The sequence below is a fragment of the Zonotrichia albicollis genome, chromosome 7, assembly GCF_047830755.1.
Source record: "Zonotrichia albicollis isolate bZonAlb1 chromosome 7, bZonAlb1.hap1, whole genome shotgun sequence".
NCBI classification, from domain to species: Eukaryota; Metazoa; Chordata; class Aves; order Passeriformes; family Passerellidae; genus Zonotrichia; species Zonotrichia albicollis.
Window position 1 is genome coordinate 31,151,825 of NC_133825.1, and position 15,878 is coordinate 31,167,702.

Consider the following 15,878-nt stretch of genomic DNA (forward strand, 5'->3'; position numbering starts at 1 on the left):
CCAAGCAAGAAACAGTAAATTTTGTAATCAAACTGTGAAAGTGCAATTATGGTTGCAATTAAGGTGAAATATAGCTCTATTGAAATTGGCGGGGGTTTTATTATTAACTAAAGTTTCCCCCCTGTGTTTCAGGTGGATAGTTATCCTGTTCAAGCAAAGAATCCATTATTGAATCAAAATTACTTTTATGCAGTATTACTATCATATTCAAACATGTTTACTTTAATCAGTTCTAATTAAATTGTTATACAGGAAAATGATTTAGTTATACTGGGGAGTGCACATATATTCAGGGAGAAAGCAATGCAAATTGTCCAGGATCTCATTAAGTGCTATTTGTACTTCTTAAACTCTGGTGATGTGTTAGCAAATCACATCTAACTCTTCTGTTCTACTCCACTGAAACAGAGTTAAGAGTTAAGAGAAGAGTTAAAATGAGAGTGAGCATTTCCAAACTAAAACAACTGCAACATTTACAGTGATGCAGTGTTTGCAGCAAGGTAAATGAAGCAGCCATTGCCAAACCCTCAGCCCTGTTAATTGGAAGGTTTAAGCAGCATTTTCATAGCCACTGGGATTCTCCAGGCATTAAAAGCAAAGAAGCAAAGAGGCTGAGGGATTCCCTGGATACTCTCACACCCGATCTCTGGGTCAGGACACAGTGTTGGCATATGCCAGGCAGACCCTTCCCAGCCTGGCTTCTTCCCAGCAACAGATCAAGCGAGGGTGGAGGGAACCCATTTTTCTGCATTGGGCAGATTCATAATAGGGACAGAAAACCAGGTCAAGCCCAGGCCTGGCTGGAGCTTTGCAGGCCTGCTAACACCTCAGAGAGTGAAAAGGCAGGCCCAGGTCAACAGCAGCACTCTTTTGAGTTCCTCTTCATCACCTTTACACAATTTCATTATGGAAATCTCCTCGATCCTTCCTTCATATCTTCTATATTTTTTGTCACGGTCCCTTGGATTACCATCTAGTTTTACAAGTCTCCTCATAACAAAGCAGAACATGAAAGTATCCTGCCCTTCCAGAGTGACCCTGATCATGACTTGTCCTTTGTTAGGACCACAGAAGCAAACCCCTGGCACCCCAGGACACCAAGGTCCCAGCAGAAGAGTAAGGCATCTCCCCCTCATACCCAGCTCAGCTTGCTTGCTTTGTTCCTTTCTTCCTTGTTGCCACCAGTCCTCAAGCACCTCTACTACTTTTCCTGCTACTTTCTAGCTCTGCAGCATCAGTCCTGTCTTTCTCCACTCACACTTGACTGCCTCACCAGTGTATGGTCCCAAGAGCTCACCACTGCTCTGCTGCCCATCCCATCCCATCCCATCCCAAACCAGGCACAGTCCTCTCTTAGCTGAGACCTGGTGCATACAGCCTTAGACATCTGACCTAAAAGCACTGGTGGAGAGACCCCCTCTGTGCCTGCACTGCCACCATCCAGCCTGAAGCAGCACAGAAGGAAAACAGAGGGTTTGGGTTGTGCCATAACCCAGAAAGCAGCCGGCACAGCGCAGTACAATGCAGCTCAGCCTACCCTCAGGAGGTGTTGATGAGGGATGCCAGCTTGTCCCTTGGCTGAGAAAAGTGTGGACCCCGAGGATGGGTAGTGGCAGGAAAGTGAGGGGAACTGTCCTGGCTCGGGAGGCCTAGAAAGCAGCGACTGAGTTTAAGCACTTGTTTTAACATCCTTTAAGCCAGCCCTTCAGCCCAACTCAGTGAACACAAAGGTGTTTCCATTGTGCACCAGAGGAAGTAATGTGCCTGGCAAGCCACTGACCCTGACTTCCCAGGGCAGAGTTCTGGGCAGCTGCTTTCCATGTGGTTCACCAGGGTCCTTTTACAGCAGGGTGGAGTGGGGACCACATACCTACTCCAGGATCCAAACACACCAGGCATTTGAACTTTCTCTGCTCTTAAAGGCTGGTAGTCACACCAACAAGCACCAACTGGTGCGGAGCTAGGTGGCAATTTTTCTCCTGCTCCTGTGTTTGGGGAATTGCCTGGGGCAGCAGCATGCTTAAGAAAGGCAGAGAAGATGCAGAGGTTTTTTTCTTGTATAGGCAGGGTTTGCACATTTTGGGTATTAAGTGTTAATAAGTGTTAATTAAGTGAAGGAAGAGCAAAAACTGAAATATATTTAGACAATGCCAAATGTCTGGAGTGAGACACAAGATCTACAGGAGTTAACACATTACCTCTAACAGAGTCGAGAGCCGCTCACTACCCCAAGAAGCTATTTTTTGCACCATAAGTGCACTGCAGTGAAACAACTTCCTCTTATGTGACCGCAAGCCTTCACCTGGACAAGCTGAACACATGCAGACCACTGCCAAGTTAGCAAGAGAACCATTTCACAGGAAGTTGGAGTCCTTTGGAAACTTCCGTTTTCAGGAATGCAATTCCTCTTTGAACCCACACCTCTTTTTTTCCCCTTTGACCTGTCCCTCCTGTGAGAAGCTGCTGGCTGAGGCAGCACGGGCTCCCCCAAGCCATGCCTGCCCACACCCGGCCTGGCACCGGGCTCAGCAGGGCAACAGCCCCACAACACCCCCAGGCTGGCACTGAGACCCTCATGCAGAAGGTGCTGCCTCACTTGAATGACTGCACTGCTGGCATGGCAGATTGGGCAAAGGTAGCTAAAATGTCTCTTCTAAAAGAGAAAAAATCCCCATACAGTCAGCTATCGGGCACAGGTCCAAGCCAACCCTGATGGATAGAACAGAACATATCCTCCCTGTCCTTTCTCAGCGGCTGGGGAGTACCCCCATAACACGTCATTAAATCCACCCCTTTTCCCACACTGTCACACAGATATCCAATGTCCCTCTGCATGCTACATCCCAAAATCTTGCTTGTACCAGAGTGAAACAAAACCTATTTAAGTCAAGAAAGTGATTGTAGAGTCCTTTTGTGCCATGCTGCATGTGTACAAAACAAATCAGGAGGTAATCAAGCAATCTGTCCAGATCCAGCCTTTAACTAAGGAATCAGGGAATGGGATGGAAAACAAGGTCTAATATGTATGTACGATGAAAGGTTGACAGTTATTTCATTGTGGGCTTCAGTGTGAAAACCACAGTGACAATGATACTGGAATGTGGTTTTTGACACCATGAATACTTCATTCCAGGTGGAGAGACCTTTAACATGCATGAGAAATCCTGTGCTTAGGGGGCTGCACAACTTAAACAAGATGGGCTCTGAAACTACTTACAAAAATCCTGTTCTCCCAGACAAGCTGTGGCAGAAGGAGTGGAAATTATTTGCATGTGGGACATGCCTAAAGCCAAACAGCAGAGGAACACCTCTCCCAGCCAGGACAGCTCACTTGTGCAGAGCTGCACCTGCTCAGGGATCTGTCCTGCTACTGTATATTCTTTCTTCTGGGGAGTTTTTTGAAACAAGGCTCACATTTGACAGGCATCCTCCTTTGCAACCGCAGAGCATCTCAGTGGACACCGTAGAAGTCATTTTTATGAAAGATCTGGGATTGCACAGTAGTAACTGAGACATGAGGCAACAACACAATGGTCCAAACAACACAATAGTTTTAGGAGTCACCACTAAATATATCTCTCTTGCTTTCCAGGTACCTAACTCAGGAATTGTAGTACAAACAGACCTTGCCCAAACCCTCTCCCACCCTCCTTAGGGCAAACAGCTCCCTGTGAGCTCGTGCCTGACTTCTCCACAGTAGAGAAGCACCCTCTGCTCTGAAGATGCTTTCCACAAGCTCCGAGTTTACAAGAGAGATGACAAGAAACACAGGATGCAGCTGTACACCAAGGGGATGCAGAGACACAACACCTTTTCACACTTGTGGATTTCTTTGGGTGGAGAGTTTTCTCATGACTGAGGAAATTGATGCATCCATCAAAATCTGAGCTGATGCTGACTAAGAGGTTTTTTCTCTTCCTGTTACATCCTCTGCAGCTCAAGAGGGAATTTCCTGCCCAGTTAATGTTTGGAGAACACATGCCACGCTCTCAGCACATGGTTAAATGAGAAGGAGATCCAGCACAAGGACTGGCAGCTGCAGGGAAGGGGCAGTGTAGTGTGTGCCAAAAGCCACAGTGGCCTCAGTCCCCAGGCCAGGCTGTCCCAAGTCTATTTCCTTTCCTGGCTGGTTCCTTCCCATCCTTGTGCTCTGCTCCAGGACAACAATCTACAGCTCAGCCCCAGCACCCCATGTTCCCCTCACTAACAAACTGGACTTTAAGGAAAAGGAGTCCATCTTCCTCAAGACTCCCAATTAAATGGTGAGATTTGACAATACTCTCACTGCCAGATGAGAGATGAAGCTGCAAGATAGAGGCATCTTTCCTTTCTTGTTGTACTGCAGCTGCAACTGGTTCAATACACACAGAGAACATGATCTTTCCCATGTCAAGGGTGTTCACCAGGTTTAGACAAAAGCACATTAATAATGTTTCCCTTTTCTGCACTTTTCTCAAGCTTGGACACCAAAACCAAGCATCACTTTTGTCTCTTGTCTGTGGGCTGTTTTTTATGAGGGCTAGAATTGGTGGTGTCCACCCTTTGGAAGGCTTCACTGCTGTTCATAATACAAGCACAAAATGGTAGAATCCTCCCTTTGGGTACATGCATTTACCCTGGCATAAAAGTCCTAAGCATGCTAATGCTTTTTTTCTGATTCAGTGCTAAGCTATTCAAGTAAAACATCTTGAGGCTAATATAGCAAATAAACCTGAGTTGAAAAAAAACATAAAACACAGTTATGCTACTAAAACTTTCCAAGTGCAGGCAAAAATAATCACATGCAACAACTAACAACAGCTTTGTGGAGCCCTCTAGACTCTGAACATTGTCATATATTGTGTCAACACAGGGCATTTCCAATTTAATTGTCAGTTTCATACACACAGACACACCCTCTTGTGAGAGTACCTAGAGCATTGAAGTCCTGTGCTCACTGCCAGCCATTTTCATTCCATGTTTTCCCTAGCCCACAGCTAGAGTACTTGTCTTGTACACATTCCAGGAGATATTTTATTCTTGTTCAACAGCTTACTGTCACTGGGTTGTTTTATTTATTATATTTGGTAACACAGTCATTTCTGTTGGCCTCAAGCATTCGTTGAACACAAGGGGGTAAACCAAGCTTAGAAAGAGCCAGCTTGAGATGCCTTAGGAACTTCAATTTCTGACTGCATCATGCACTTTGCTTACAACAAATTAGATACTTTTCAGAACACTTTGGGCTGAAGCTATTTATAAACATCAGCATTGTAGCTTTTTTCCCTCTCCAAACTAGTTATTAAAAAAAAAAAAAAAAAAAAAAGTCTCCGGGTAGTATAGGAGTGTGCTCAGCAGTGTACAAAACAACAGAGCTCAATGGCAGAAAGAAAGGAGAGTGCAATGGTGCATGGGCAGCAGAGCTGAAGGTGAGAGGCTAATTCTTTGTCCCCAGAATTCCTTTGGCTGTGCTATTGCATTCATGCTAAGGGATCTGTATCTGCTTTCTGCTGCTCTAATAATTTAAATCTGCCCTCTGCAGCTGGGAGCTGAGAGGGGAGGCCGAGCTGGTTGCATGGGCTGAGCATGGCAGCATGTCAGAGAGCAAGCACACAGCACTAACCACAGCACTGTGCTGGAAACGGGGACCTCCTCTCCCAAGAGAACCTACAGCTTTCCTTCTCACCAGCCCAAAGAGCATGGAAAACTTGGCTCCATCCACACAACAAACCACATTCTTTGGTTTCCCAGAAAAGGAGGAATAGGTGCTTAGTGCACTGTGGGTGCAGATGCCGCCCCCAAAAACTCTATCTCACTGCAGTGGGAAGCAAGGGGAGAGCAGTAAAATCCTCCCAGCCTGAGGAGAAAAGATGTCTTTTGGTCGGTGACACAAATTTGGGAGCAATTAATAATTAAATACAAGAGCAATGTGGTGGGAAAAGGGGCTAAATTAGTTACCCTGCCTTTGAATTGTGGCTGGCTTCAGTCAGCAAACTCCAGTGACTGCTACAGCAAAAAGTGAATTCACTTCAGTTGATACTTGACCTGAAATGTGTGCTGCAGAGGCACAGGACTGCAGGCTGGTACCTGCAAAGCAATGGGGCAACTGGACTGACCTCCCCTGACAGCTCCCCTCTCACTCACTTTCTCATGGCATTTGTAGCACCACTCTGTGAGATCCTTGGGGCCACTGATCCTATGGACAGCTGAAGTCCATGCAATTAGGCCGGTTTAACCGGTGGAGCAGCACATTTTCAATCCTGAGAGTGCTCATGTCGGCAGAAATCTGGAAGGGGGAGCAATACAGGGACTGGTGCTGTCTTAGCAAGCAGAGACCCTATATAGGTTTGGGGGCTGCTTGTTGTAGGGAACTTTTGCTCCTTAAACCTAGCCTAGGAGTAATTTCCCACACGTTTCCCAAGACAACACTCCAGTGGGTTCAACCATGCCCAGGGCATCCCAGAACACTTCATGGCCGGTGTGCGTGCTTGGAGTTCACTCCAGTATGGTGACAGTGCAAATCTGCCCATGGGAGCTTGCACCCAGCAGAGTCCTGACACTTCCTTCTCATGCCTCTTACCCACAGCCTGCAGCACCAGCGATAACCAGGGCAGTTTTCCATGATGAACACATAACACGCAATTTAAATAGAGAACAAGAAAAAATCTGAAAAGAAAAAAAAAAACCAAAACCCAACAAACCCACTCTACTCTTTTACTCTCTCTCCTCCCCACCCTAAACATTCCAGCCTTCCATGCCACTAGAGAGGGGAGTTGTTTATTGATATTATGCAAGTACTGAAATATTTTTCTATTTCTTCTCTGCTATCCTTTTTTTTCCCCCTCTCTCTCCCTCTCCTCTCCGAGGGTTGCAAAGGTAGTTCAAACCCCTCCAGTCATCTCGGCTTATCAGCCACAGGAGATACATTCCTCTGGGCTGCTCCCTTTATAAGTCACTGCTGGCCGGGCGCCCGCCCGTCGCCCCGCAGCCTCCGCGCCGGCCGCGCTGCCCGCTCCGCGCTGCCCCGCCATGCCCTAGCCCGGGCCCGCTCAGCCACTCGGGCAGGGTCGGCAGCGATGGCACCCCCGCCCCCATGCCCCGCCCGTCGCTGAGGGCGGCTGCTGCCGCCGGGATGTTCAGCTGGCATCGGAGCTTCACCCTGGGAGCGCCCTGGAGGAGAGGTGAGTCGGCCGCCCCCCCGGTCAGCCGGCGGCTGCCAACACCTCCCCAAACCCGCACCCCGCCACCCCTTCCTTCCCCTCAGCGCCGCGCGGAAGATACTTAGGACAGGCTCATCCCGGCCCGCCCTGCTCCCGGGCCCCGCCGGACGGGCCCCGCGCCACTGCCGGCCCCCCCATGCTGCGCTCGCTGCTCTCCGGCTGCCTCTGTCCCCTCGCAGGTAAGGCGCGTCCCCCGGCTCCAGCCTCCCGCCCGCCAGCTGGGGGCAAAGATCGCCCCTAATGAACCGGTTTCATTTCCTCTTCAAACGGGCTTATTCCGCTTTGCTAAGCGTGGCAAAGCTTGGGAGAGAGGAGCAGGGAGGGCGGGAGGGCTGCGGCTCCGAGCGATCCGTGCTGCCGCGGCACCGGCACCCGGCGGAGCGGCCGCTCCCGGCACCGCGCGGCTCCGACGCTCCGAGAGGCGCTCGGGGCTGCCCTCCGCCCGTCACGGCGCGGGCACGGACATCGGCTCCGTTCCGAGGCAGCGTATCCCCATCCCACGGGGATTGCTGCGGCTTCCAAGTGTTTGACTTGCTCCCGCCTGTGCAGATGAGGTGACTCTGGCAAGAAAGGCAGCTATAGTCCTGCAGCTTATCACCCATACCTTTTTAAGCCTGTTGTGCCAACAAATTATTAGGTCTCAGTATGCCTTTCCCAGGCATAATGGGGCCACTATATTTTATACCTTAGCCAGAGCTGCAGGCGTTGAGATCATAAGCCCCATGTAGCAGAATTCTCTTAGGATCCCTGTTTATCCCTCAGCTTGGCTTGTGGCAGCTGTAAACGAGACCGGCAGGTTCTATCTCATTGGCATGGCTGCACTGGGCTGGTTTGCTCGGCATACAGGTGGCTACAGAGTTTGTGAGAGCGTAAATGTATTGTGCAGTGCAACAGCAGGATGGTAAAAATGTTGCAAACCCATGTGTTTGGGGTGGTGATACCTCCTGGGGTCCCGACCTTCCATCCTTATGCCAAACTCCTGCTTCTTTTGGGGCGCTGCAGCAATTGTTCCCATGGAGTCATCAGAAATGACACATTATTGAAGACACGCTGCCTGGACTGTGCTTCCCAGCTGTCCTGGTCTGGGGCAGCTACTCAGAGCTCCGTGTGAGCTGGAGCCTCTGTGAGGTGCCCCAGCAAGTCACTGTTCAGTGCTGCTGCCAGCCAGGCTGCTGAAGCACCTTGCTCTGCCTGGGCTCAGTCTGGAAACTGCTACCCAGTGGCACAAAGGGCTATAGAGCAATGCTGCTGTGAAAACACGCCAGCATCCCCCTAAGATATGGAGGGTGTTTGAAGGGTGTTTTGCAGTATGGTGGGAACTGCTCCTTTTTGCCCTGGATGTAATTGGACCATGAACTTGTTTCCTCCGAGATATATAGAACAAACCTGATGGCAGGGTTAGGAGGTGAAAGGAAGCTTGCTCTTCCACATGGAAGTGTCCCTCATCACCCAGACACAGCAGTATTGTTAAGAGGGTAGGTGAAAGCTTTGGTGGGGGAACAGAGTTATCCTACAGAGCACTGAGGGATCAAAAAGAGGTTCAGCTAGAATTTATCCAAATAAGAAACAGCAACATCACTCTCTAATGACTTCAGCTAGGAAAAAGACACCAAATATTATGCATATCCTGATTTGGACACTGTCTCTATTCAGAAATAGCATTCTTGGCTCTTCTCTCACTGCAACTATAAAAGATTTCAGACATGCCAGAGCATGGTTATGCCTGTCCAGTGCCACCTTGTTTGGGCAGAAGCAGTTCTCCAGGGTTTTACCAAGGGACAGCAATGACTGTCATGAAGAATGGCTTAACAGCGACCTTTCTAATACCATTCTCGAGTTCCTTTGGCTTCAGTTGAAGCACTGATGTCTAAATGGCCTTGGTCTTTGGGACTATTGAACAGTTGTTTATCCAAGCCTATTATAGGCAATAAAACCTGAATTACTACATACCTGTCATCCCTGGGGGGCACGTTCCATCCTTGCAAAGGGCCTCCTGGCTCCTAGTTAATTTCTGGCTGAATAATCCTCTGTGATATGAGGCAGCCTGCAGTTCAGATGTACAAGGAAAAGATCTAAATTAGACAGTTTTTGCCAATGTGTGATATGTTTGTTTCTATTATTTTAATTTTCTGCTCAGACATATCTCTGAATTGTGTGCTAAATAATCTTTTGCTGTTATACAAGGCTGCTCATCAAAGCACTATTTCCATTATTTAAGGTTTTGAACCTTTCTCTTGGAGGAACACGTGGGAATTTCCAAGAAGAAGGATTTGCAGGTCCTTAGTGGCAGCTGTCATATCCCTGACAAAAATCTCTCAAATAAGACCCATAGGTGATTGTAGGGGCTGAACCTCTTCCCTCCCCCAGCCCTCAGGACTCGTTACATTGCAGAGCAGGGAGGATTTAGGCGCTAATCCTTGTGCGCCAAAATTACCCCCGGCCAGGTTTTCCCTCCGGGTCCTAGGTACAAAGAAATAAGTTGCAGTGAGAAGGCAGAAACGAGTGGGAGCAGCGCTGTAGCTGGGGCAGTGCTCAGGGCCAGGTGTTGGTGTAAAAACTGGTGACTGCCAGCCTGCACAGGTAACTGATAAACCAGGTGGTCTGAGGGGACCTGCTGTGCCCGGGACTTTCTGCCAGAGGTCACTAATCTATCAGACCTGTCACTAGGTTTCAAAAACTTCACAGGTCACTTGGAATGAATAGGAGCAAGCTGTAAAAGTGTCAAGTGGCCTCTCTACTTGGAAATCCATTTCCTCTTTAGTTCACCCAACTATATCAATCAGTAAACAATCGATCAATCTCCCACTCATTCTTCCTCAAATGCTTGAAAAGAGTTGTAATTAGCTCCTCTTTTCTAAAACACAGATACTAAAGCAATGAATGTCTCCTCAGAGAGTTTCAGAGTCCTTGAACCCTGTTATCTTTCTCTCGGCATCTACTTTATGTGGATTTATCATTACCAGCTGCACCTGTGGGGACCTATAACATTTCTGGTCACGTTATATTACCAAACTACTATCCTAAGGAACTTCACACACTTAACTAACATGGAGACTAGAGACCACCTTGGAGCCAAAGGATCTAAGTGCTTCGTGCTTTTTGTCCAAGGACTATCTGAAATCCAGCTTTGTCATAACTATTCCTTTGCATGCAACATTTTGAGCAAAACAAATTGTATATGTATATTCATGAAATCCAAGCGCAATTCGCTTCTCCAGCTGCATAAATTGAAGTTTAGAGAATCGAATATATTGTGCATATACTGTTACAACACGGCAGCAGGCACCCCTGCAAATGTGAATTTTTCAGTCACAACTCCAGTAAAAAAAAAAAACAACCCAAAACAACAAGCAAACCAAACAAAATAGAACAACAAAAAACTCCGATCTTCCCTCTGACAGTGATTTTCATGCCTTCACAAGTTTCTGTTGTTGTAGGTAGAAGTTGTAACTGGTGCACTGAAGACAACAGACCCTGTGATAAGCTTTCGGTATAAATTTTTCAGTTTGTGCTTATCCTAATTTAGGAGAAGCCTTGCTCAGCTTGGGCAGCCCAAGATCGGCAGCACACTCAGCACGCTGCCTGAAAAGCATTGGGGAAGGCAGATAGTTCCCAGACTTTTGGTGACAAGCAGCACCTCTGCCATTGCCAGGACTGGGATCGAGAGTCCAGTAAAGCACCCCGTGGGAATCCGTGGCAAAGCTGTGTGGAGATACATTTGGCTCACAGAGGGTCAGTTGGTAGCGGTTACTGATTTTTTGTGGGTGGGGACTTTGTTTGTTGGGTTGGTTTGGGGTTTTTGGAAGCGTAAGAGTAATTCAGTTCTAGTGAGCTCTGAGGCCCTGCAAGGCCTGCCTGAGCCCCCAGGGCTGTGCTAGGGAAGCTCTTCCCAGCCGGGGAGGTGACACGGCTCCTGCTGCCCTGCGTGGGGGCTGCTCTGGAGGTGCCAGCACGGCCCCAGAGCCCGACCCCACCCTTCAGCACACGTGGGGGAAAAGTCATCAGCAAAAAATGCCTATTGTTTCAGAAAGGAAGTGACCCCTTCTCTCTTAAATGCTGGGAAATTGAGACCTCATCACTGGTGAGAAAAAAACCCACCTCTTCGAAATGAAAGGGAAATACCACCTGAGCCGTCCTGCCAGCAGTGCTAGAATGTGGCACAGTGACAAAACTGAGGGAGTCTTTTTGTACGGGAAGGAAGGAAAATGAGGGAATGCAAGGACTGAATAGGAGAGGCAGCCTCTCATTTCTAGGTCATGAGTCTGACTCCAGGGCACTAGTCACTGCTATGTAATGATTCTTCAAAAGGCAACAATCATCTCTTAGTCTGTTACTTGGAGGCCACAGAACCATCACAGAACCAGTCCTGTACAGCAGAGTTTCATCCTTGGCACAGCTGGAGCCAGACAGGAGTTACTAGGCAGGCTGTGTCCTGCAAAGGACGCTGAAAAAGGTTTTCTGGCACTTTGCATGTGCACCTTACTCCTGTACTCAGGGCTAAGCAGAATAGTAGGAGTGCTGTGGTTTGAGGTTGGTCTTCCTTTGCAGGGTAGCTGTGCAAAGTCCCTGCTACACCAACAACCCAAGTCATTGGTGATACCCTCTATTTTTGGTGGCACAGTAAAGTTGAAAAGTGCTGGCCTTATAAACTGCAGTGTGTAGGATGTTGCATGTCTTGTGGCATGTGTGGCACACAGTAGCAGGGAGAGGAAGAGATTCTCTGAGTATCTCTGGGCTGTTCATCCTGTACAGGCCTACCGATGGGTTTGCTGTGCACATGGACCTTGCAGCAGTTCTAGAGACAAGCAGAAGGCTGCCATGGCTCTACCTCTGCTATCCTTTATAAGCCAGTGGTAGATGGAGACAACCAAAGCTTTGGCTCCAGTTGTGCCATGTTTAACAGAGATTCTCCCCATGCCAAGTAGCCTAAAAATCAGGATGAACATTTTGAGACAACAGGTGGGCAGAGACTGGAAAGGAAGAGAGCAGCAAAGGGCAGTGCTGGTATGGTATGGTTTGGCTCTCAGCTGCCAATAGCAGCACTCATTCCACTGCCAGCCTGGCCTCTTCCTGTCCACCAGTGCTTCCATTAGTTGCATACATCAGAAAACCATGTGCTATTATACTTAAGTCAGTGCATCAGAGACCATGGACCCTTTCAGGGATGTATCAGAGCTTAACAGGTCTTGCACTGAAAGAATTGCCAGTGAAACACAACTTTGAATAACAGGCATAGATGCAAAAGAGAAAAAAATCAGACATAGGTTTCAGTACTTTGGAGCACGAGGACTGGATATAGACTTTGGCTTGGTTTACTAGAAAGGTGGGAGCTTTTGCAAGAATTTGGCTTGAGCAGGATTGGAAATGCAAAGGAGTTGTTCCTGGGCAGTTCTTTAAGTTAAATCTCATGCATCCAACTTACTTGGGGTAAAGAAATTGCTTGAAAGCAATTTTATATTTAGGTATCTGCCCTCCTTCTCCTGGTCAGTAATGCAGCAGGCTGAGTCCTGGCAGCTGCTAGTTATTGTGCAACTGGAAAAATAACTTGGACTAAAAAGTCCCAAGAAGCGAAGCCTTGGGACAGGAGATGATTAGGAGGGTATTTACCTTTGAAAGATTTAAGTTTCTCTATTAGGCTATGCTAACTGCAACATAGAAATATCCTAGAAAGCAATTTAAACATGATGCAGAGCAAAGCTCTAGAGACTTAGGAGGGACACATCTGCTCCTTTCACTCCCTACCAATTACCTCAGGTATTAGCTAGTTCAGTGTCACCACCTTCTTGTGACTTGGGAAGCAGGCTGATTCTCCAGCTTTACAGGCACAGGAAACCCAGCTTCCCAGGGCTACACATGATCACTCACCAGTTACAGACATGTATTTCAATCCAGGGACTCCTGTATACCTCTAGGATGATTACAGAGCTATATAACTCTTTGAAAGGGCTACTAGGCAAGTAGCACAAACTACCCTGAGACAATGTTTGGCCTGGGCACACATGTTGAATATGCTTCAGGAACCTGTACTGATTCTGAAACATGCACACCAAACTCCACTCCTTCCTTGGCTGCCACACCAGCATAGCAGCCAGCTTCCTAAAAACTACAGCATTTGCTATCTTACCCCCACCCTAGAGGGGTGTGGAAAACTGGTCCAGGGGACAAGAAACAAAAAACAACAACAAAAATCTTGGCTGGATTCCCAGGAACAGCAGCGTTAAACCTGGCTGGCCTCCAGCACCAGTAAATTACATCTTACCATTGTTAATGGCACCGTTCAGCTCTCTGGAGTTCTTCACACCTCCTTTCAGAAGCCCCCGTGCAGGGTTCTTGCAGCCGTACCCCTGCAGCACACTCCCTCCAGTACCAGGCAGGAGTTATCTCCCTTCCTTGCTTTACTCAGGGCCCCTGGTATTGCTGAACAAAGCACTTACAGGCCAAGCTCTCGGCCAAAATGAGCTGACACAGTTCTGTTAAGGCCCTGGAAATGAGTTAATTTATAGCAGCTGAGTGTCTGGGTCGCCTTTTTTTTTTTTTTTTTTTTTTCTTTTCCCCTCAATTAAGCAGATGAACTTTAATTGCACCATTCTGGTGTTTGTTAGCAATATACTTGAAAGAGCTAAGTGTTTTTGTATGCCTCTTTTGAGATCTGTAGCAAGAACAATCTGCTTCTTGGAAGCCCCATGGTTTAGATTCTATAATCCAGTTAATAGAGAGGAAGAAGAGAGACTCTTCTCTCAGTGAGGTGCAGCAAGAATAACTTGAGCTTCAGGTCACTACCTTAATCACTGGAGATCTTTCTGCTGTAGCACAGATGACCTCACTGACCACGGGAAAATATTATTGAATGAATGAGGATGAGGTGCCAAAGTGTGTTGCAAAATCCTGTTGTCCTTTGCCAGTATTCTGCTCTTGTGGTAGGGGGATGATAACATTTTGCCTCATCATAGGGTGTTGGAAAAATAAATCAGAAATGCTCTGTGGTTTGCAGGACCTGACAGTGCTGAGAGCAATGGTTTGCAGCCTAGAACAGATAAACAATTTTTGTAAAACATGTTGCTAGTGACCACAGTAAGGGGAGAGAAGGGGAGAGCAAAGAACTGTTGTTGGCACCAAGGCGGCCATCCCACAGAGGGTCAAAGATTTCATCTTATTTTCTATTCTTTCTACTCCAGCCAAACCTTCACATTGCAGCTTTTGTAGTCCTAAAAGATATGCAGTAAAGGATCTGACATCTCCTTCTGTAAGTAGCAAGACCTCATTTTAATATGCTGCTTCCTGATTTTAGACAAAGCAATATTTGTGTAGGCCAGGGTGAAACCAGTTAAGCAAGAAAAAACAGGGGCAGATTGAAAGAAGTGAGAGAATCTCCAGTCAAAGGAAAGCATGGCATGATTAATAAGTGAGAACAATCAGTCTGTGGGAAAGAACTGCCATTGCATATAGTAATTCCTGATAAGAGTGACAGCTGTATGGTTTGTTCCTAAAAGTAATTGCAGGAATGCAGCTGCTCTCCTCCTGACTCTCGGTGGTTTTGTTGGCCAGCTGGGTAGTGATGCCATCAGAAGAGCCTGTAAGCCTCGTATTTTTCATGCAGATACAACATTTTGTGTCTGGCTGCCAAGAGGTGTTTGCAGCTGAGCAGGTAGATCCTCTTGACTCCAAATCAAAGTGACTCAGCTCCACCTCCTCCTTCCAAGCCCTGGCACCCAGCTCCCTCTTAGAGCTGATGTTTTGCTATATGTGAAGCTGCAAATCAGTTGCCCTATTCCTCGTCCTCAGGTCAGGGTCCTTCATACATATCCCAAAAGCGGAAGAATAACAACAGAGCCCAGAGCAGGCAGCTCCTGGTGAGCTTTCCTGGGTAATGTCTTTTTCTTGTCCCTCATCACAGCAACATCCTGGTGTTGTATTGCTGAGCTCTAGCACTGACTGTCCCAAACATGGCTCTTGGCACTAGGAAGATGCTTGTGAATCCTGCTAAGGGAGGCAGTGCAATTCTCTATACAATAAACAAATCTTATATAAGGGGTATTAGGACTATGTACCACAAGAAGCCCATCAGATTATTTATCATTGACTGCCTTTCATGAAAATCCAGTGTAAAATATTAAATCAGTGGGTGTCTATGAACAGCAAAGGGCATGTTTCAGTGGTATGCCAGGAAATTCTCAAGATCAAACGAAGGGAATTCAAATAAAGTAGAAAATGATCCATGTAAGAGTTAGCTTGGTCTTCATGAGTACAGGTCTCCCTTATCTAAGTACTTTGCAGAAAGCAAGCTGGAGGAGGTAAAGACAGGTTATTTCTGAAACAGGGAGCTTCTGGGTTACGGCAAAGGAGAACTGCACAGCACAGCTCTCCCTGGTCCACTCCTGGTGGGGTGGATCCTGGGCTTTCCTGCCCACCTAGGGACATTTACATTATTGGCAGGGAGTTTGTGAAGCTGATGCTGGTCTGATTCGGGCAAAAAGAAAGAGGAGAGGGGAATGAAGTAGAAAGTAAGACATCCAGAAAAGTGTATGCATTGCAGCCCTCTGAGGCACTCTGGGGTGAACACTAAGGGAAAAGATACCAGGGAAACTGAAGTTTTGTTCTTCATCAATTCTTGGTTCCAAATTCACAAACATACGTACTTGGAGCTGAAATCTGCAGTTTGCTAAAAGGTAGATGCAGAAC

At 47.4% G+C, this 15,878-nt stretch overlaps 1 protein-coding gene across 1 annotated transcript in view; it reads left to right on the forward strand.

Annotated features, from left to right (window-relative positions):
• The first annotated feature begins 6,909 nt into the window (after nt 1-6,909).
• The window catches only part of LOC102067643 (uncharacterized), a 31,058-nt gene continuing 22,089 nt past the window's right edge, over nt 6,910-15,878 (forward strand). The window contains exon 1 of the mRNA XM_014275737.3: nt 6,910-7,160. Coding sequence (XP_014131212.2) covers nt 7,073-7,160 — 88 coding nt within the window. The 5' untranslated portion in view covers nt 6,910-7,072. The remainder of the gene's footprint in view (nt 7,161-15,878) is intronic.